This window comes from Piliocolobus tephrosceles, chromosome 6 (assembly GCF_002776525.5).
Source record: "Piliocolobus tephrosceles isolate RC106 chromosome 6, ASM277652v3, whole genome shotgun sequence".
NCBI classification, from domain to species: domain Eukaryota; kingdom Metazoa; phylum Chordata; class Mammalia; order Primates; family Cercopithecidae; genus Piliocolobus; species Piliocolobus tephrosceles.
The window spans coordinates 15,513,861-15,535,442 of NC_045439.1; the positions used below are offsets into that span (position 1 = coordinate 15,513,861).

At 37.8% G+C, this 21,582-nt stretch overlaps 1 protein-coding gene across 5 annotated transcripts in view; it reads left to right on the top strand.

Moving 5' to 3' along the window:
* Positions 1–21,582, top strand: part of RPS6KA5 (ribosomal protein S6 kinase A5) — a 194,583-nt gene that overhangs the window by 119,789 nt on the left and 53,212 nt on the right. For all 5 annotated transcript variants that reach the window (XM_023205450.1, XM_023205451.1, XM_023205455.2 and 2 more), the window contains one exon: positions 2,196–2,303. In XM_023205450.1, the coding sequence (XP_023061218.1) occupies positions 2,196–2,303 (108 nt within the window). The remainder of the gene's footprint in view (positions 1–2,195; positions 2,304–21,582) is intronic.

The window sequence follows — 21,582 nt, forward strand, 5'->3', positions numbered from 1 at the left end:
TATAATGCTCCAAGTCTATGTCTGTTCAATATAAGCTCTAGACATTTTCTTTCCTGTCTATCTTGTAGAGCACTGAGACTCTTAGAGGAAAATTGCCTAGTACTTTTGTGTTTTGTTGTGTTGTGTTGTGTTGATACAGGGTCTCACTCCATTGCCCAGGCTAGAGTGCAGTGGCATGATCACAGCTCACCGCAGCCTTAACCTGCTGGGCTGAGGTGATCCTCCCACCTCAGCCTCCTGAGTAGCTGGGACAACAGGCATGCACCACCACACCTGGCTAATTTTTGTATTTTTTGTAGAGACAGGGTTTTGCCACGCTGCCCAGGCTAGTTTCAAACTCCTGAGCGCAAGTGATCCTCCCATCTTGGCTTCCCAAAGTGTGGAATTACAGGCATGGGCCACCAGTGCTTGTCCCTTTTTGGTTCCGTTTTTTTAAAAATAGAGATGTAGGGTCTAAACATAGACATAGGGTCTCGCTTTGTTGCTCAGGCTGGAATGCTATCATAGGTCGCTGTGGCCTCAAACACCCTGAGCTGAAGTGATCCTGCTGCCTCTGCTTCCCGAGTAGCTCTAGGACTACATGTGTGCCACCACACCCAGCTAATTTTTTTTTTTTTTTTTTTTTTTGAGGCGGAGTTTTGCTCTTGTTGCCCAGGCTGAAGTGCAGTGGCACTATCTCGGCTCACTGCAACCTCCGCCTCCCGGGTTCAAGTGATTCTCCTGCCTCAGCCTCCCAAGTAGCTGGGATTACAGGCATGTGCCACCACGCCTGGCTAATTTTGTATTTTTAGTAGAGTCAGGGTTTCTATATGTTGGTCAGGCTGGTCTCGAACTCTCGACCTCAGATGATCTGCCCACTTTGGCCTCCCAAAATGTTGAGATTACAGGCGGGGAGTCACTGCTCCCGACGCAGCTAATTTTAAAAATTTTTTGTAGAGATGGGTCTCACTGTGTTGCCCAGGCTGGTCTTGAACTCCTGGATTTAAGTGACCCTCCTGCCTCAGCCTTCCAAAGTACTAGGGTTACAGGCATGAGCCACTGTGCCTGCCCCTTAGTGTTTTTCTGTATGTAATTTTGATTTCCATTGTAAGAGATTATTAAGAACTTTCTCGTATTCTTAGCATTGAAGAAAGCAATGTTTCTAAGTTTAGAAACATTTAATTCAGCCTGACATAACTGAAAACATGAAACAATTTGTGCAGATCAAGCACCTCTTATATGAGTTGGGTAGATTTATTTGTTATATAGCTGAAGTGTTTTGCTATAGAACTTACAAATAAGTTTTATAAATGCAAAGTAAAACAGAGGGATCTATAAATGTTACTTAATTGATTTTCTTTGCTTATTTAGAACTAAAGTTTGAGCCTAGTGCAGTGGCTCACACTTGTAATCCCAGCTACTCTGGAGGCTGAGGTGGGAGGATAGCTTTAACCCAGAAGTTTGAAGTTGCAGTGAGCTAAGACCACGCCACTGCACTCCAGCCTGAGTGACAGAGTGAGACCCTATCTCAAAAAAAAAAAAAAAAAAAAAAAAACTAAAGTTTGAGTAAGATTAACCTATGATCTTCAACCTGTATGTTTAAGAGCCTGTTAATCAGCAATTCTTTATGAATTTCCTATTTTATACATTTTCCTATTTTATACATGATGTGCTGCATAAATACCTGATAAATACATAAAAAGTGAATAACAGAGTTAGAGTATAGGTATATAAAGACAAATAGGAAGTACCTAGAAAATATCAGTCATGTATAGGTAAGTACAATGTAAACATAGGTGTTGTAGGATGAAACACAAGGAAATGACCAGGGGATCCGGTTAGTCAGGAAATTCTTCTGAAGCCATTAGGAAGTGATGGACAAGAATTGGCTGCAAAGGCACCTGAAGGTCATCTAGAGTGAGAGTGAAATAGGAACAATAGAAACATGAAGAAGCACTAGTCAAGAGGGAGACCCTAAAGAAGCTGACCTAACGAGATAGACCCTGTGCATGAGGAGAACAAAGAAGTAGGTTGGAGATGTCCAGGGAACGCAGCAGATAAAAGAATTTCCATTTGCCCTGACCAGTCACCAAGAGCCGTCACAGGATCCTGAGGAGGGAAATGCCTTTAAAAAAAATAAAAAGGTAGACAAGAAAGATTGTCTTAATTCATTTTTTGTAAATTATTTTAAAATTTATATTTCTTTCTTTTTGCAGTTGGGGATTATATATCGTGACATTAAGCTTGAGAATATTCTACTTGATTCTAATGGCCATGTAGTGCTGACAGATTTTGGTCTGAGTAAGGAGTTTGTGGCTGATGAAGTGAGTATGATATTTTAATTTGAAGTTAGTAATAACTGAATGTAAACAAGGATGAAAACTGTAGAATAAACATTTAGCAGAAAACTGCCATATGAATTCTGAACTTTCGTGCAGATTTGTCCATGAAAAATGTAGAGATTTTTAGTTTAAAATTAATATGGAGCCGTCCTGCTAAAATTGCGGTAAACCATGATGGATATATCAGAATTTCTATTTATTTAAAAAAAAAAAAAAGACACTATGCATTTAACTTTCCCCATAAAACATATAAAATATAACTGAAAAATTAAATAACACTTTTGTCCCTTCAGGAGAATTATGACTTTGATAGTGGCCAATAAAGAATCATAAAGCAAAGTACATACTGTTTACATTGTGATAACAAAGTAGGACATGCTATGAAGGCCCTTTGAATTCTCTTGACAAGAATGACAGATCTACTAGACCCAATTTTTAAATAATATTGCTGGTTTTTGCTCAACATGAATTAAAATGTGGTGGCTAATGTGCAGATTTTACATTTGGAGGACTTTAATTTTCAGTATTAATTAGAATTTGTTTAATATTTCAAATGCATTTAATGACACTTAAAATTGTACATCTATTAGTTGTAATTAAATACTGTTTATATAATGGTTGTAATAGAAGTTACATTTGTTTCTGCACTACTAGTTATTCAAGATAACTAAGTAAATTTGAATGTCAATTTCATTTCTAACCAGGAAATGGTTGGTATAATATATGGAATCATAGTAAAATGTTTGTAGTGAAGGACTTTGTTGTTATAAAATACATCCTTCTTGGATTCCAAATTAGGTATATCTATTTCTGATTGGATTTTGGAGTATTGCTTAAGCAATCCTAGGTGAGTGAGATAAGTGCTGAAATTATAAAAATTCAAGGTCCTAATTTTTTAATCACATCTATATTCATTCAGTTTACTTATACAATAAATATTTACTGATCACCTCTACTATGCTGGGTACTGGACAATACAAGAATAAGTGAAGTGGAAATGATCTCTACCTTCATGAAGCTGTAGTTATTACAGTAAATTGATCATCTTTGATACAAATATCATAGTTATAAAATAGATGAATTTTGAGGCGTTTACTTCTAAATTTGATTTTTAAAACTTTTTATGACTTTGTAAAAATTTTAGTGGCGACTTCGGCAAATTGTAGCAGATTAAATCTGTTTACTGTTGCCTCCTTAATACATCCCACAAGAATAAAAGGAAAGGGATAAGATAGACATGCACTCAAAAGAGAAAATAGCAACTATCTTTTAGAAGATGGATGACAGTAACATGGGAAGCCTAAAAGCAGGCTGTCTGTACTTCTGACCCCCTAAAAAGGTTCAAGAATTGGAGGCAGCAGGTACCCCTCGAAGTAGGAATGCAGGTGATGCAGGACCCAGGAGGGTTGATTGTAAGTCTGTGTAAGAAACAGGTAACCCCTTGATTCTATCTCTGCCCCTGTTGACATAAGCAGCTGTGCCTTCCTCACCCTAAGGGAAGACCGAAAAGGTCTGTGCATTCAGGGACAATAGGCACAGCTAAGGATGAGGATACCATACAGAAAATGACAGGTATGGTGAAAGTGGACACATTGAACTGTGCAAACTCCCTCGGCTGCTTTCTACCACTTCACTCTGAGCACAGTGGCTTCCCAAGCAGGAGTTTGGAGGAGTTTTCTCTGAGAAACCAAGAACAAAAACTCTCTAGATGTCGTCAGTAGTTTTGCCACTGAACTGGCCCAGCCAGATCTCTCTGCAGAGAAGCCTAGGGCTTGGCAAGCCCACCCTGTGTCACAGAAGCATGTTTGTGATGATGTCACAATTTAAAAAAATAATTTTGTATCTGTATTTCACTATAATTAATTTCCTCTATAATGCTATCTATTTTTAAATATTATTTTGAGAAGGGATCCATAGGCTTCAACAGACTGCCCAAGGGGTCCTTGGTTTGTAAATGTGTAAAACTCCCCCTGCATAGAGAGATTTGATTATCACTTTTATTTGCTCATTCCATTGATGTTTGTTGAGGGCTTTCTATGTGCTAGATCAGCAGTCCCCAGCTTTTTTGGCACCAGGGACTGGTTTCTGGGAGACAGTTTTCCCAAAGACCAGGATAGGGGTATGGCTATGGGATGATTCAAGCACATTACATTTATCATTAGATTCTCATAAGGAATGTGCAGCCTAGATCCCTTGCATGCACACTTCACAGTAAGGTTGGCACTCCTAGGAGAATCTAATGCCACCACTGATCTGACAGGAGGCAGAGCTCAGGTGGCAATGCTTGTGTGCTGCTCACCTCCTGCTGTGTGCCCTGGTTCCTAACAGGCCACTGACCAGTATTGGTCCATGGCCTAGGGGTTAGGGGCCCATGTGCTAGATGGTAGGCTAGGTTCTGGTAGTACACTCATGAAAAGAATCACCTAATGAATCCTCTGTTTATAGGTATGCATGGCAGATCATTTGGCAATAGATAGAAACAGACTTTGGCCCTGGGGAACAGCAAAATATTAGGGCCCAAAAGTAAACAAACAAATAAAAATCAAAGTTGACCAGAGTTGCTAGGTCTTAATACAGTAATAAGCATTAGTCAGAAATGCTGTGCGACTGAATCAGCCAGGTCACTCTTCACAAGAGAAGAGTTTTCTGCTAGTTGTGTCAACAACCACCCTTCAAAGGGATGATGGGGATCCAGTCAAATACCATCATCTTTGAGCACTTAGTGGTTTGGGTGCAAAAATGAAATAGTACAGTTCAAGCTGAAGTAGAGTAATTAATAGGTGCCCTTATTTACTGAATACAGCCTCGCTCTAGGTTATGTTAATAGTTTAACATTACTATTAAGCTGTAAGGGTTGCATATCTCTTTGATCCTTAGACTGCTTGCTTGCTCATTCTTTCTCTTAGCCCTAGAGGACATACTATCATGTTCGACTTCGAGTTTAACTCTCAGTGCTCAGGTAGAAATTTTCCTTTGCTGAGTCCTCTGAAACTTGATCTGATTGTTCTTTGCTCTTCTGATTCTACCCAGCACCTGTTTAGGAAGTTTCTTTATCTAGACCCTTTGTACCTTAAAAATATTTCCATGAAACCATTTCTGTTTTGATTAGCTCGCATTCCTTTTTGGTTTCACATGTCAGCCCCAACTGATACCAAAATATCATATTTTTTGGTACAGTGTTCTTTCTGCCCCATCCCTACTCTGCCTCCTTGGTTTCCAGGTTAAATGTGTATGTTTATGATATGGTTTGGCTGTGTCCCCACCCAAATCTCATCTTGAATTCCCATATGTTGTGGGAGGGACCTGGTAGGAGGTAATTGAATCATGGGGGCAAGTTTTTCCCATGCTATTCTTGTGGTAGTGAATAAGTCTCACGAGACCTGATGGTTTTAAAAACGGAGTTTCCCTGCAACAAGTTCTTTCTCTCTCTTTGCCTGCTGCCATCCATGTAAGACATGACTTGCTCCTTCTTGCCTTCCACCATCATTATGAGACCTCCCCCATCCACATGGAACTGTAAGTCCATTAAACCTCTTTCTTTTGTAAATTGCCTAGTCTCAGATATATCTTTATCAGCAGTATGAGAATGGACTAATACAGTAAATTGGTACCATGGGTGGGGTGCTGCTGAAAAGATACCTGAAAATGTGGAAGCGACTTTGGAACTGGGTAACAGGCAGATGTTGGTACAGTTTGGAGGGCTCAGAAGAAGACGGGAAAATGTGGGAAAGTTTGAAACTTCCTAGAGCCTTGTTGAATGGTTTTGACCAAAATGCTGATAATGATATGGACAATGAAACAGCCTGAGGTGGTCTCAGATGGAGATAAGGAACTTGTTGGGAAGTGGAACAAAGGTAACTCTTGTAATGTTTTAGCAAAGAGACTGGTGACATTTTGCCCCTGCCCTAGAGATTTTTGGAACTTTGAACTTGAGAGAGGTGATTTAGGGTATCTAAGCAGCAAAACATTCAAGAGATGACTTGGGTGCTATTAAAGGTATTCAGTTTTAAAAGGGAAAACAGAGCATAAAAGTTTGGAAAATTTGTAGCCTGACAATGCAATAGAAAAGAAAATCTTGTTTTCTGAGGAGAAATTCAAGCCAGCTGCAGAAATTTACATAAGTAAGAAGGAGCTGGATGTTAATCACCATAACAAGGGGGAAAATGGCTCCAGGGCATGCCAGAGACCTTTGCGGCAGCCCCTCCCATCACAGGCTTGGAGGTCTAGGAGGAAAAAATGGTTTTGTGGGCCAGGGACAGGGCCCCTCTGCTGTGTGCAGTCTAGGGACTTGGTGCCCTGCTTCCTAACTGCTACAACCATGACTAAAAGGAGCCAAGGTACAGCTCAGGCTGGTGCTTCAGAGGATGGAAGCCCCAGGCCTTGGCAGCTTCCATGTGGTGGTGAGCCTATGGGTGCACAGAAGTCAAGAATTGAGGTTTGGGAACCTCCACCTAGATTTCAAAGGATATGTGGAAACACCTGGATGCCCAGGCAGAAGTTTACTGCAGGAATGGAGCCCTCATGGAGAGCCTTTGCTGGGGCAGTGCAAAAGCGAAATGTGAAGTCCGATCCCCCACACAGAGTTCCTACTGCGGCACTGCCTAGTGGAGCTGTGAGAAGAGGGCCACTGTCCTTTAAACCTCAGTGTCAGGCCTCTGAGCCCAAGCTAAGCCATCATATCCCCAGCAACCTGCACGTATACATCCAGATGGCCTGAAGTAACTGAAGATCCACAGAAGTGAAAATAGCTTAACTGATGACATTCTACCATTGTGATTTGTTTCTGCCCCACCCTAACAGATCCATGTACTTTTTAATTTCCCCCACCACCCTTTTTTTTTTTGTTTTTTTTTGAGACGGAGTCTAGCTCTGTCACCCAGGCTGGAGTGCAGTGGCCAGATTTCAGCTCACTGCAAGCTCCGCCTCCCGGGTTCACGCCATTCTCCTGCCTCAGCCTCCCAAGTAGCTGGGACTACAGGCGCCCACCACCTCGCCCAGCTAGTTTTTTGTGTTTTTTAGTAGAGATGGGGTTTCACCGTGTTTGCCAGGATGGTCTCGATCTCCTGACCTCGTGATCCGCCTGTCTCGGCCTACCAAAGTGCTGGGATTACAGGCTTGAGCCACCGCACCCAGCCTTTCCCCCACCCTTAAGAAGGTTCTTTATAATCTCCCCCACCCTTAAGAAGTTTCTTTTTAATTCTCCCCACCCTTGAGAATGTACTTGGTGAGCTTCACCCCCTGCCCCCAAAACATTGCTGTTAACTTCACTGCCTATGCCAAAACCTGTAAGAACCAATGATAATCCCACTGCCCTTTGCTGACTCCTTTTTCGGACTCAGCCCGCCTGCACCCAGGTGAAATAAATAGCCATGTTGCTCACACAAAGCCTGTTTGGTGATCTCTTCACATGGACACGTGAAACACTCAGAATGGTAGATCCTCTGACAGCTTGCCCCGTGCACCTGGAAAAGCCACAGACACTCAACGCTGTGAAAGCAACCAGGAGGGGGACTATACCCTGCAAAGCCACAGGGTGGAGCTGCCCAAGGCCATGGGAGCCTACCTCTTGCATCAGCGTGACCTGGATGTGAGACATGGAGTCAAAGAAGATCGTTTTGGAGCTTTAAGATTTGACTTCCCTGCTGGATTTTGGACTTGTGTGGGGCCTGTAGCCCCTTTGTTTTGTCTAGTTTCTCTCGTTTGGAATGGCTGTATTTAACCAATGCCTGTACTCCTGTTGTATCTAAGAAGTAATAACTTGCTTTTGATTTTAGAGGCTCGTAGATGGAAGGGACTTGCCTTGTCTCAGATGAGACTTTAGACTATGGACTTTTGAGTTAATGCTGAAATGAGTTAAGACTTTGGGGGACTGATGGGAAGGCAGCATGATTGGTTTTGAAATGTGAGGACATGAGATTTGGGAGGGGCCAGGGGAGGAATGATATGGTTTGGCTGTGTCCCCACCCAAATCTCATCTTGAATTCCTGCATGTTGCGGGACGGACCTGGTGTGGAAGGTAATTGAATCATGGGGGCACGTTTTTCCCATGCCGTTCTCATGATAGTGAACAAGACTTACGAGATCTGACCGTTGTAAAAAGAGGAGTTTTCCTGCACAAGTTTTCTCTCTCTTTACCTGCTGCCATCCATGTAAGATGTGACTTGCTCCTCCTTTCCTTCCACCATGATTGCAAGACCTCCCCAGCCATGTGGAACTGTGAGTCCATTAAACCTCTTTGTTTTGTGAATTGCCCAGTCTCAGATATGTCTTTATCAGCAGCATGAGAATGAACTGATACACTCTGTCTGCCTTCTCTTCTCTTTAACCTCTTCCTCTTTGACCATTTCTGTTACTGTTTAAGCATACATAGTCTTTCTGTCTTAAAATTTTAAAAATGGGGAGATGAATGGATTGATAAATAAAAAGGAAGAAATATCTCAGAATACCATATTCCCGCCTAGCTATTGTCTCATTGTTCTCCTTTGTCAGTATTTGTCTTTATTTACTCACATGTCCCTTACTCCCTTATCAATTCGAATTCTGCTTGTACCCCCTTGCCCCCCCCACCCCGCTGCCATCTACTGAGGCTGTTCTTGCCAATGTTACCATTGACGTGCATATTAATACTTTTTAGTTACCTTACTTGACTGCCTGGTAGTATTGAACTGGAAATCACCTCTCAACTTGGCTCTGTGACACAGCACCCACCTGACTTTCCTTCTCTCTCTCACTGCCTTTTGTAGGCTTTTCCTCTTCTTCCTGAGGATGCCCCTAAAAGCTCAGTCCTAGGTACTCGTCCCTTTTTATGCTGTACTCTTTTGACATGCTGCTCATTCCCAGCCTTCTGCTGGCCAACCTTCTCTTCTGGGCTGAAGATCCAAATATGTGAATGTTGTATCTCCACTTGACTCTTTCACAGGCTCCTCAAACTAAACCTTTTCAAAATGGAAGTGATCTTCCACCAAAATCTGCTTCTCTGTCAGTATATCACAATTTTATATTATAAATTCTGGCCTCATTTGGTCTGGGAAATATATTTAATCTTCAGGAATTTGCTTTTTATGTATGTTTGATGTTTCTGCTCATGATATTATACTTATCTCTGTATATATATTAGTAATTCAAAAAATCTTGGAGTACTTACCATTGCCAGGTATTGTACTAGACCCTAGAAATATAATGGTGAACATAACAAATTCCTTAACCTCCTGAGCCTGTATTCTAGAGATATTTGTCAAATATTCATATAATTATTTATGGGTTTTTTGTTTGTTTTTGTTTGTTTGTTTGTTTTTTGTTTTTTTTTTTAAGATGGGGTCTTGGTCTGTCACCCAGGGTGGCAAGATCTTGGCTCACTGCAACCTCTGCCTCCTGGGGTCAAGCCATCCTTCCACCTCAGACTCCCAAGTAGCTGGGACTCCAGGCGCACGCCACTATGCTGAATTAATTTTTGTATTTTTTGTAGAGACTGGGTTTCACCATGTTGCCCAGGTTGGTCTTGAACTGATCTCAAACAATCTGCCTGCCTTGCTTACCCAAAGTGCAGGGATTATAGGCATGAGCCACCATGCCCAGCCCGTATAATTATTTATAGATAATAGTTTGCAGCCTAGATTACATACAGGTTAAAGTAAATTTATTTTAGAAACTTTAAACATATTTTATGATAATGAAAATTTGCTATTTTTACTGTTCTGTTCTCAACCAGAAAATTTGATCAGGCTCTTGAGATTCTGAAAATAACAAAACATTTCTAATGTGCAGGCTAATATATATCTTCCATAGAATTTTTTTGGTAGTACAGTTTTACAAACATTTGTTGAGTTCTAACTTCAAATCAGAGAATTTGGTAGTTATTGGATATTTGATTTTAATGTTGGTGACTTTAAAGACAGTTAAAAAAAAAGTGTTGGTAAAGTGATAATAGCTTCAAAATTATGTCTGTTCATATTTATAAGCAAATAATGTCAGAAAGGACACATTCATGTTTATGCTTAAATATGGTATATGCATTCTGTTTTTATAATTTAACGGTGAGGTGAGTATTTGAAAATTTTCAAAACAGATCATTAACATGAATCCCCAGGTAGATAAATACAACCATAAGGTTCAGTTAAGAAAAATAATGTGTTGACTGAACAGTACAGAGTATCTGTACTTAAAGGGAAAAGACTCTGGATTTTCGACTATTTTTCTCTTTCCAGAAGTAGAAAAATCTAACCTTGCTCAATTCAGATAATGTTATTTATTGATTAATTCTTTGAACAATGTAAGAGGCATTTTAGTTAGGAGGATATTTTTCTGATTCTCTATTTCCTAGCTTTGGGACATGAGGCAAGTTACTTAGTCGTTAACCTCTCTGAATCTTAATTTCATCATCTGTAAAATAATATTTATCATACCTAATTTATAAGATTGTCATACAGACACAATGAATTAACGCTTGTGAAAGTACATTTTAAAGTGTAAAGCACTATATCCGTTCTATTTTTGAGAAGTACTGTTTACATTTCAGATTACTGTGAGCAAAATTAAAATATACCATTGAGAATTTAAAACTATTCTCTTTATTTTCTTACATGCAAGAAAGTTTTAAATTACATCTTTCTCTAATAAATGCCTAGCTAATCATGCCACTTTCAGGTTTCTGCTCTTTTAATGTACGTATCTCAAGATGTGTGGGTAAGGGTCGGGTTCCATAAAGAACATGTTTGCATTGAGAATCAGATAACCTAACCCTAAACCAGCTTTTTAGTTACCTCTGTCTCCCTTCCTGATTGATTTGTATTGACATGTAGTCATGGTTTTTTTTATCTGCATGTGTCCTGAAAATCTATTTGGTCTCTGATAATAAGCCTTATCAGTCACTTGCCAAAATCAGTGACTCTAAGATAATTTAGTTATTTCAAGGTAAACATTGAGTTGGAGGTGTTGGGAAAATAGGAGACCTAGAAACCAAAGTGTTACCCTGTTGCCCCAGTTCTTCCTCTCCTAAAACACTGTTACACAATATTCAGATGCTAACGCATTAGCTTGAGCCATTCATTAGTGAGTTTTTTTTTCCCCCAGATATCTGAGCAGACCTTTGATTCCCCTCCAAAGGATTGGGGGTAAACAGGGATTGCCTACTGACTGTCTGCTTCGCAGATCCCTTTATAATTATTCTTACGGCAGAAATTTTTGACTGTAGTAAAGTTTATTCATAATATGATTTTTTTAAAGGTAGATTCAATGTGAGTAACAACACAGAACAACAGGGACAACTTTTGAAATGAGATTATTTTCACAGAAACTTCCAAGTATTATATATTCCATTTGTTCAAATAATGTTAAATATGTATTTTTAAATTTACTTGATAACTGTATTTAGCAGTCACAGTTTATTTTTATCTATTTTCTAAGAAAGAATTAAAATTATTCAAAACTATGCTGAGTGTCAGGGACTTTAAAGCCCATAAGGGAATTTAGCAAAAGATATCCTAGAATAATAAGAATGCATAAGTGTGAATAATAAATGTTTATGTTTTCCAAATTTCTCTTTAAAATGTTATGCTATAAAACAATAAAAATAGAAAATGATATAACTGAGTTTATGTGCCCACTATTCACATTTTCAGTTATGGAAATTTTATAATTTTTTTCCATTGATTCAGTGAATATTGATTGAACATCTCCTGTGATCCAGGCACTGTTCTGTCTCAGTGTTGAGATCTTATAATGAATGAGCAAAGTGGACGCAAATTCTTCCTTTACACAGGGAGGCAGACAGTAACAAATAAGTATTTCTGTAGTATGTTAAGTAGTCGTAAGTTGCAAGACAAGTATAGTAGGAAACAGGAATAGGGTGGCTACACTTTGAAATCAGGTGGTCAGAAAAGGCCTCACCAAGGTGATAGTGCAATAGAGACATGAAGGAAGTGAGAGTGAGCCATGTAGATATCTCAGGAAGGAGATTTCTAGGTAGAGGGATCAGCCAGTATTAAGGCCCTTTAAGATGGGATTATGGAATGAGTGAGGGTTAGTAGGAAAGGACGTGGAGGTGATCATATGGAAGAAGGATTGTACAGATCACTCAGGACATTGAAGATCATTGTAAGGACTATGGCTTCTTCTCTGCACAAAATGGGGAGCCATTGGGTAGTTTTGAGTAGAAGAGTAGCTATCTCCTATTTTGGAAGAATAATTCTGGTTGATAACTGTGATAATCCTGTAGTGGGACAAATGTGGAAACATGAGGTCCAGATAGAAAACTGTTGCAGTAATCCCAGCAAGAGATGGAACTGGTCTAAACTGTGGAGTAGCAGATTTTAGGACTATTTTGGCATTAGATCTAATGGAATTTTTTGATGAGTTAGATGTGGGGTATGAGAATTCAGAAGAAATCTAGTGTGGCCCCAAGGTTTTTGGCCAGAACAGCTGGAAGGATGAAATTGCCATCAACTAATATGGGGTAGGCTGCTGATGGGGAGATATCTGGGGTGGGGAGAGAAGTTCAGTTGGACAGGTTAAGTTTGAGACATTTATTAGACACACAGCAGAGATGTTAAGCAGTGGGCTATATGAGTCTGGAATTTGGGAGAGAAGTCTGGTCTGGATCTATGAATTTGGAAAACAATGTGGGTTGTCTCAGAAGACAAGTGAAAAAATGTTTCAAGGATGAAAATGATTAACTGTCATATGCTATTGTTAGGTTAAATAAGATGGGGACTGAAGATTGAGCATTGACTGACTCAGAGTTAACCTTGCATCCACATATGCAGACTACTTGGGCTTTTCTGTTAAAAGGAATAGTGAAATTCTGTGAAGAGCATAGCAGAGGATGAAGTGAGGTCAAAAGAGGGTTTTTTCCCCTAAGATGGGAGAAATTACAGATGTCATACACTAGTTAGAATAGTCCTGAAAAGGAAGTGGGGTAGATATACTAATATCTACCACCCAAACCCTGATATCTACCTCCTATAATAATAGAGCAGATAAAGTGGGAAATTGCTGGAACACTGTCCTTGAGAAGGATAACATCAAACGCATAAGTGAGTTTGTGCATGATCATGCTACTAGTGCTTAATGAGTAGCATGGTCAGTTCATGCTTAGAAACTGAGGAAAGTTGAATTACTAGGCACACGTGGTTGGAGGTTAAGTGGTATGTACTGGCAGCTTATAGAAGGTCTTCTGTTTTCTCACTGAGTGTGAGGAAGGGAATGGACACATCGAGATTTTAGGAGAAAGGAGATGATGTAAAATAACCAACTAACAATGTGGGAGAGTGAACAGACCAGGGAAATGAATGTGTTTGTGGAGTACTATTAAGACCCACGTGAGATTCTTGATCATGAATTTAAAGTGAAATTGGCTGGGCTCATGCCTATTATCTCAGCAGTTTGGGAGGCCGAGGTAGGAGGATCGCTTGAGCCCAGGAGTTTGAGACTAGTCTGGGCAACACAGTGAGACGTTGTTCCTATAAAAAAATTAAAAAATTAGCCGAGCATGGTAGCACATGCCTGTATTCCTAGCTACTTGGGAGGCTGAGCTGGGAGGATCACTTGAATCTGGGAGGCGGGGCGGGTGCAGTGAGCCAAGATCCTGCCACTGCACTCCAGCCTGGGTGACAGAATGAAACCCTGTCTCAAATGAGTGAATGAGTGAATGAATGAGTGAATGAATGAAATTGGGCAACCTGATTGTACGGTTTTCTCCAACAACGTGTAGCTGCACTGGTACAGGTAAAGAGTATGTGGTGGATTAAATTTAATTGTGTTTTAGTACCCTTACTTCATGTGTGTGTATCCATTAACAATATATATTATGTATGTTTTTTACATGTACATATATGACATATTCTATTGCAAATTGTTTTTTATTTGACCTATTCTTGAAATTTATCCAAGTTGATAAATGGGATGTTTCATTTATTTTAACTGTTGTATAATAATCCTTTATATTAGTTATCCAGTCTATCTTTTCTCCTACTGAGGTACATTTTGGTTTTTCTATGTTTTCTCTATCACAGTGTTGCATTTTCCCCCTGATGTTATTGATTTGTTGGAATTCTTTAAGTATTATAGATACCAACCCTTTATAACTATATGTTTTGTAAATTTCTTTTCTAAAATTTTAACTTGTTTTTAATTTCGTTTAATGATATTTTTTGTCATTTAGCATTTTAATATCCAATATACTAATCTTTTCTTTTAAAGCTTATTTTTTTAATTAAAAAACATTTTAATTGTGGTTAAAAAAACACAAAAATTACTATCTTAACTGTTTGTAAATGTATGGTTCAGCAGCAGCTTCAATAATGCTCATTTTGTTGTATAACAGATCTCTAGCACTTTTTCATCTTGCAAAATTGAAACTCTATACCTTTTCCCCCTTCTCCAACCCCTGGCAGCCACCATTCTACTTTCTATTTCTATGAGTTGGACTACTTACAATATCCCATGTCAGTGGAGTTGTACAGTATTTATTTTATTTTTGTGACTGTGTCACTTAGCATAGTGTTCTCAAGGTTCATCCATGCTATAGCATGTGACAAGATTTCCTTCTTTATTAAGGCTGAATAATATTCCATGGTATTTATATGCCACATTTTGTTTATTCATTTACCTGCTGATGGACATTTGGGTTGCTCCCACCTCTTGGCTATTGTGAATAATACAGTGAATGTGGTTGTGCAAATATTTCTTCAAGAGCCTGCCTTCAATTCTTTTGGATATATACCCACTAGGGGGATTGCTAGATCATATGGTAATTCCACTTTTAATTTTTTGAGGAGCATTCCTACTATTTTCCATAGCAGCTGCACCGCTGTACGTTCTCACCAGCAGTGCTAAAAAGTTCCAGATTCTCCGTATCTTTGCTAACACTTGTTATTTTGGTGTTTTTGTTTTTATAGTGGCTATCCTAATGAGTGTAAGTTGAAATCTCATTGTTATTCTGATTTGCGTTTATCTCTAATCATTAGTGATGTTGAGCACCTTTTCATATGCTATTAACCATTTGTATGTTTTCTTTGGAGAAATGTCTGTTAGAGTCCTTTGCTCATTTTAAAATCAGGTTATTTGTGGGTTTTGTTGTTTTTTGGTGTTCTTTGTATATTCTAGATATTAACTCCTTATCAGATATATGATTTGCAAATATTTTCTCCCATTTGCAGTTGCCTTTCATTCTGTTTGTTTCCTTTGATTTTCAGAAGTTTTTAAGTTTGATATAGTCCCATTTGTCTATTTTTGCTTTTGTTGCCTGTGCTTTTGGTGTCGTATTTAAGAAATCATTGCCAGATTCAATGTCATGAAGCTTTTCCCATGTATTTTCTTCTAGGAGTTTTACAATTTTAGATCTTACATTTAGGGTATAAAATCAGGTGGAATTACTTTATATTTTTAATAATAACCCAATTACCTTTTAAGTATTTGTTGACTAGTCAGTTAATCTTTTCTCTGCTTATTTAAATGCAACTTCTGTCATATAACTAAGTTCCCATGCATACTTACGAGTCTGTTTTTAGGCTCTTCACTGAATTTCATTTGTCTATTTGCCTCACCCTGCATCAGAACCAAAATATCTTAAAACATCTGGCTGGCCAGGGGTGGTGACTCACACCTGTAATCTCAGCACTTTGGGAGGCTGAGGCAGGAGGATCACTTGAGGCCAGGAGTTCAAGGCCAGCCTGGGCAATATAGCAAGACTTCAACGCTACAAAATATTTTAAAAATTAGCTGAGTGTGTTGGTGCATGCCTTTAGCCCCAGCTACTCGGGAAGCTGAGGCAGGAGGTTCACTTGAACCCAGGAATTTGAGGTTGCAATCAGCTGCGATCCAACCTAGACAACAGAGCAAAACTTTATCTCAAAAAAGAAAAAAAAAAGCCTGTCACTTTATAGTTAAGTCTTGATTCTGAAAAGGTGAGATCTTTTTCCTCTTCACCCTCACCCTACCTCCCTCTCCTTTCCCCTGACCTTCCTCCTCCCTCTTCACTGTCTATTCTTTGCTTTTTGTGTTCCTCCACATGAATTGTGGGATCTAATATGTAAATTAATTTGGAGGGAACTACATTTTTGGATATTGACCTCTCCAATCAATGAATTTGCATCAGTGAATGTTCAAATCTTCCCATTTATTTAGTTGTTTTTTATGTCTTTCAAAAATATTTTGTACTATTACCTGTAATATTTTATAAATATACTATTAGACTTATTTCTATTTATACTTTTTGTTTCAATTGTAAAAATTATCTTTAAAAACTGGAATATTTATGTTTTTCCTGCCAGAGCATAGGAATGTTGTTGACCTTATACATAAAACATTGAATTCTTACTAGGTGCACAAATTTAGATTGACTTGGATTTTTGTATAGATGACTACATTGAAAAGAAAAAAGTCAGAACCACTATTTGTAATAATGGCTTTGTTTCTTTTCATTTCTCACACTTTTTAGTTTCTGTGTGTTTGGGGATGATTATTTTGTGTGAGTTTGGCTTGGTTTTATTGCTTTGTCTACCAAGTTTTATATGTATATGTGTTTTTTACATTAAAGAACATGTGTTTTAGTCATTTAGTATGGTATTTGCTATAGGTTTTTGGTAGGTAAATTATATTTTTAATATCTAAGAGTTTATTGTTATAGGGAAATTCTTATGGTTTTTCTCTTTAACCACATAATGATGTGAATTATATGAATAGATTTTTGTTTTCTTTTTCAGTGTTAAACCATCTTTCAATTCCTGGAACAAACTTAACTTTCCATGATGTATATTTTTTATACATTGCTGGATTTTATTTGCTAATATTTTACTTAGGATTTTATTTTCTAAGTTGACCTATAATTTTCCTGTATAAAATTGCTTTTGTCACATTTTAGTATCAAGGTTGTCCTAGCACCATGAAATGGATTTGGAATGTTTTATGTAAGATAAAGATACATTTCCACTAAAGGTTTGTGTGGATTCACTTTCAAATCTGCCAGTGTGTTTTTTTCCTTTTTTTTTTTTTTTTTTATTTTTTTCATTTTAAGTGAGTACAAGTAGCTTTTCAAATACTGATTTAATTGTTAAAATACTTACAAGTATATTTAGAGTTTTTATTTCTTCTTGAATGTTACATTTTTATAGAAAATTGTATTATCTTTTTAAATTCTTTGACATCAGTTTCTTCAGAATTTCCTTACTTTTAAAAACCTCTGTAACTATAGTAATGTTTTCTTTTAAATTACTGATATTATTCATTTGTTACTTTTCTTGATCCTTTGTTAGAAGCGTCCCTTTTATTAGTCTTTTGTAAGAGAGAGCTTTTGTCAAGCCTTCCATTTTTTTTGCTTTCCTTGATGAAGTTTATTATTTTGTGCATTTTACTTTCTATAAACTTCTTTCATATTCTTTTTCTAAGCTTTTAATTTGGACATCTAGCTCACTAATATTTAATCTTTTTAAAATAAAACTGTGAATTTTTTAAAAATAGCTCTAGCTGCATCCCACAAGTTCTTATATATAGTATTTTTATAGTTATTCTAATATTCATTGTCACCTTTTCTTTGAGTGGTGTCTCATACCTGTATCCAAGCACTTTAAGAGTCTGAGGCGGGTGGATCACTTGAACTCAGGAGCTTGAGACCAGCCTGGACAACATAGCGAAACTGCGTCTCTCTACAAAAAGTACAAAAATTAGCCAGGCATGGTATCATGAGCCCAGCTACTTGGGAGGCTGAGGCAAGAGGATCACTTGAGCCTGGGAGGTCAAAACTACAGTGAGCTGTGATCACACCACTACGCTCCAGCCTGGATGACAGAATGAGACCCTGTCTCCAAAAAAACAAGAAAAGAAAGAAAACAAAAAAGATATATGCCTGAAAGACTGTGTTTGTATTCTCTAATTGATAGAGGATTTTGTATGTTTTCATGAGTATCATTCAAATCTTGAATATCTTTACTAATATTGTTCCTTCTTGATCTGTCGGTTTATAAGAAACATATGTTAAAATACCCATGATGATTGTGGATTTGTCCATTTCTCCTTGAAGATATCTCCATTTTTATTTTATATATTTTTAAGGCTTTTCACAAATTTTTGAGGATATTCAAGCTTGGAATAGAGTTATTTCCCTAGTGAAGTGTTCCTTTTATTATCTTGTGATGTACATAATTTTAATAAGTCTTTTGCTTTAAAGTTCATTTCTCCTATTAATAAAGATACTCCAGCTTTCTGTTGGTTAGTGCTATCTGATACAACTTTTTCCATCTCTTTACTTTCGATCTTTCTTTGTCATATGTTTTAGGTGTGCCTTTTGTAAATAACATATAGCTGGATTTTATTTTTTGATCAAGAGTTTCTGTCTTTTAAGTGGTGCGTTATGATACCTGTATATTATGATTACTGATATATTTTTATTTCTCTTTTTTTGCTTTGTGTTTCTCTTTGCTTCTGTTTTCCTTTTTTCCTGTCTTCTATTTAAATGACTAAGATCTTTTTATTTCATGTCCGCCTAATGGTCTAGAAGTCATGTATATTCTATTTCTATTCTTTTAGTAGTTATTACCCTGATTTTGTTTACTTATTTATTTTTATACACAAGGCATTTCTGTAATATTACCCTGATTTTAAACTTGTGCTCTGACTTAACAGAGTCTGAAATTATCCATTATCTCTCAGACAATCATGACCACTACAAGAACATTAGAATGCTTCAACTTCAATTATTTATCTAATTTTTATATTATTTAGTATTTAATCCTACCTGCTGAATTTCCACAAGTTAATCATTACTGTGTAGTTATTACTTTTATAAATTCAATGCTTGTTTATATTTACTTACACATTTGTTTTCTCTGCTTATTCTTGCTTCTTGCATCTGAGTTTTTTCTTTCACGTTCAGTTTATTTCTTTCTAAAATACATACTTTAGATTTCTTTTCAGCAAGGATCAATGATTAATAAATTCTGTCTTTGTCTTAAAATGCTTTATTTTGCCCCGCATATTCACTGATAACTTAGCTGCTGTATATAAATAGATCTAGGAATGGACCTGTGAGATATATATAGAGAGAGAGATATGTAGATATAGATACAGATACACACATATACATACACATACATATATATATATATATGTCTCTCTTTTTATTGTAAAATAAAACAGATTCAAAAACAAAATAATGTATGGCTCAGCAAATTATTATAAGGCAGCACCCTTGTAACCACCACTCAAGTGAAGAAATAGAATGTGGCCACTCAGGAATATATTTTTATTTAATCTGCTTAGGACTTTTGCAACATTCTAGGTAATTTTCTCAAATTTACTAAGTCTTTAGTAAGTTTTACTAAGTCTTTTTTTTTTTTTTTGAGACAGAGTCTCACCCTGTGGCCCAGGCTGGAGTTCAATGGTGTGATCTCTGCTCACTGCAACCTCCACCTCCCAGGTTCAAGCAGTTCTCCTGCCTCAGCTTCCTGAGTAGCTGGGACTACAGGCATGTGCCACCATGCATTTTTAGTAGAGACAGGGTTTGAGCTATGTTGGCCAGGCTATTCTCAAACTCCTGACCTCAAGTGATCTGCTCACCTTGGCCTCCCAGAGTGCTGGGATTACAGGTGTGAACCACCATGTCCAGCAATTTTACTAAGTCTTGAGAAAATTATCCAAAATGTTGCAAAAGTATCCTCTAATGTACTGTCTTTCTTTAGCTGTATCTAATACGTTTAGTCTGCCTTTTTTATTGCCTCATTTCTCTATTTGCACAGCTCTGTTTGATTCTTTTTCTCCTTTTTTTTTTGAGTCAGGGTCTCACTCTTTCGCCCAGACTGGAGTGCAGTGGTGCGATCATGGCTCACTGCAGCCTCAATCTGCTCTCAGGTGATCCTCTCGCCTCAGTCTCCCAGGTAGCTGGGACTACAGGCATGTGCCACTATGCCCTGCAAATTTTTTAAAACATATTTTGTAGAAACAGGGTTTTGCCATCTTGCCCAGGCTGTCTTCTTTTGTGTCTTTTATCTTTTACAGCATGCTGGTCATTTACAGATTGTTTTTCTACTGTTTCAAGTAATCCTTCTATTTGTTGTATCTGTGGAGTCTAGTTCACTTCCTTAGTGATATCAAGACATCAGGGCTTTATAGGAATTCTGGTCAGGCTGAGAATATCTCTGGTTCTGTCGTGTCCCGGGGTGTCACCATGTTTGGCCAGATTTTCCTACTTCTCCATACCACGCGGAAGAGTAAATTCAGATCTCAAATCTAAGAAGCGTAAACCTAGGGATTTAAGATCACAGGAGGAACTTTGTTCAACTAGGGTCTAGAGAGAAACAAATGAGTGCTAGCAGGTGAATTTATTTTTCTGTAGTTTGTTTTCACTGAGGTTTAGCTTTCGTTGGTTTCAAGGTTTATGCAAGAGTGGTAATTCTAGCCCATCTCATTTGAGCTGACAGCCTCATCTTTTATCCTCACAGGGTATTAAAACTCAAGTTTCTGGATTGCTGAGACCTGTACCAACTCACCTTTCCTCCCTTTGTGTAGCCACAGCACTAGGTCATATGCCTACCTCTCTGGTTTTCTGTACCCACTTCCTGGCTGGCACCCAGGAATTCCCCTTTCTTTCTTGTGAGCCTGGTCTTTGGCGGTTACCAATGGAATATGTAATCCTTTTTAAAAATAAAACATTTCTAGATATTTGTGTGGAGATTTGCCAACATTAAGAGTCTTTCTAAGTATGGGATGAGAAAAAAAACTGTTTTCATTGGTGATTTTACACCAGAATTTATCTGTCACAGGCAGATATGATTAGGACAAAACACTGGCAAATAAAGGCTAGGAATTAATTCATCAAAGTCTTTATTGAGAAATACTTGAGTCTGGCATTTGAGTTGCTATTGGGATTCCTCCTTAGAAGGAAACCAGCTTTTTATCCAGTGTTATTGAATCCTTTTCTCTAAGGAGCAATGAAGCCTCCTTGATTGGCTAATCACTTAAAACACATGAGTATTCCATATTATCTGCTAGTATGTTGCACACATCCCACTCCTGCTATTTTTGTTCATAATCAAGTAAATTTTCATTCACAATATTTTTTAACTGTGATGACTAATGTTGCTTATAGTATGGGCATAAATGTCAAATAGGTTGTCTCCTTGAGAAAATTGTTACTTGAAAAAAGTATTGTATTTTGAACAAATAATAAACCATAAGCATAGCAGAATTGTTACCTTGAAGTCTTTCCTGCTCCTATCAGAAACTCTGGAATATGTTTTATGGTACATCCTTCCCCTGTCAAATCTCATCAGTT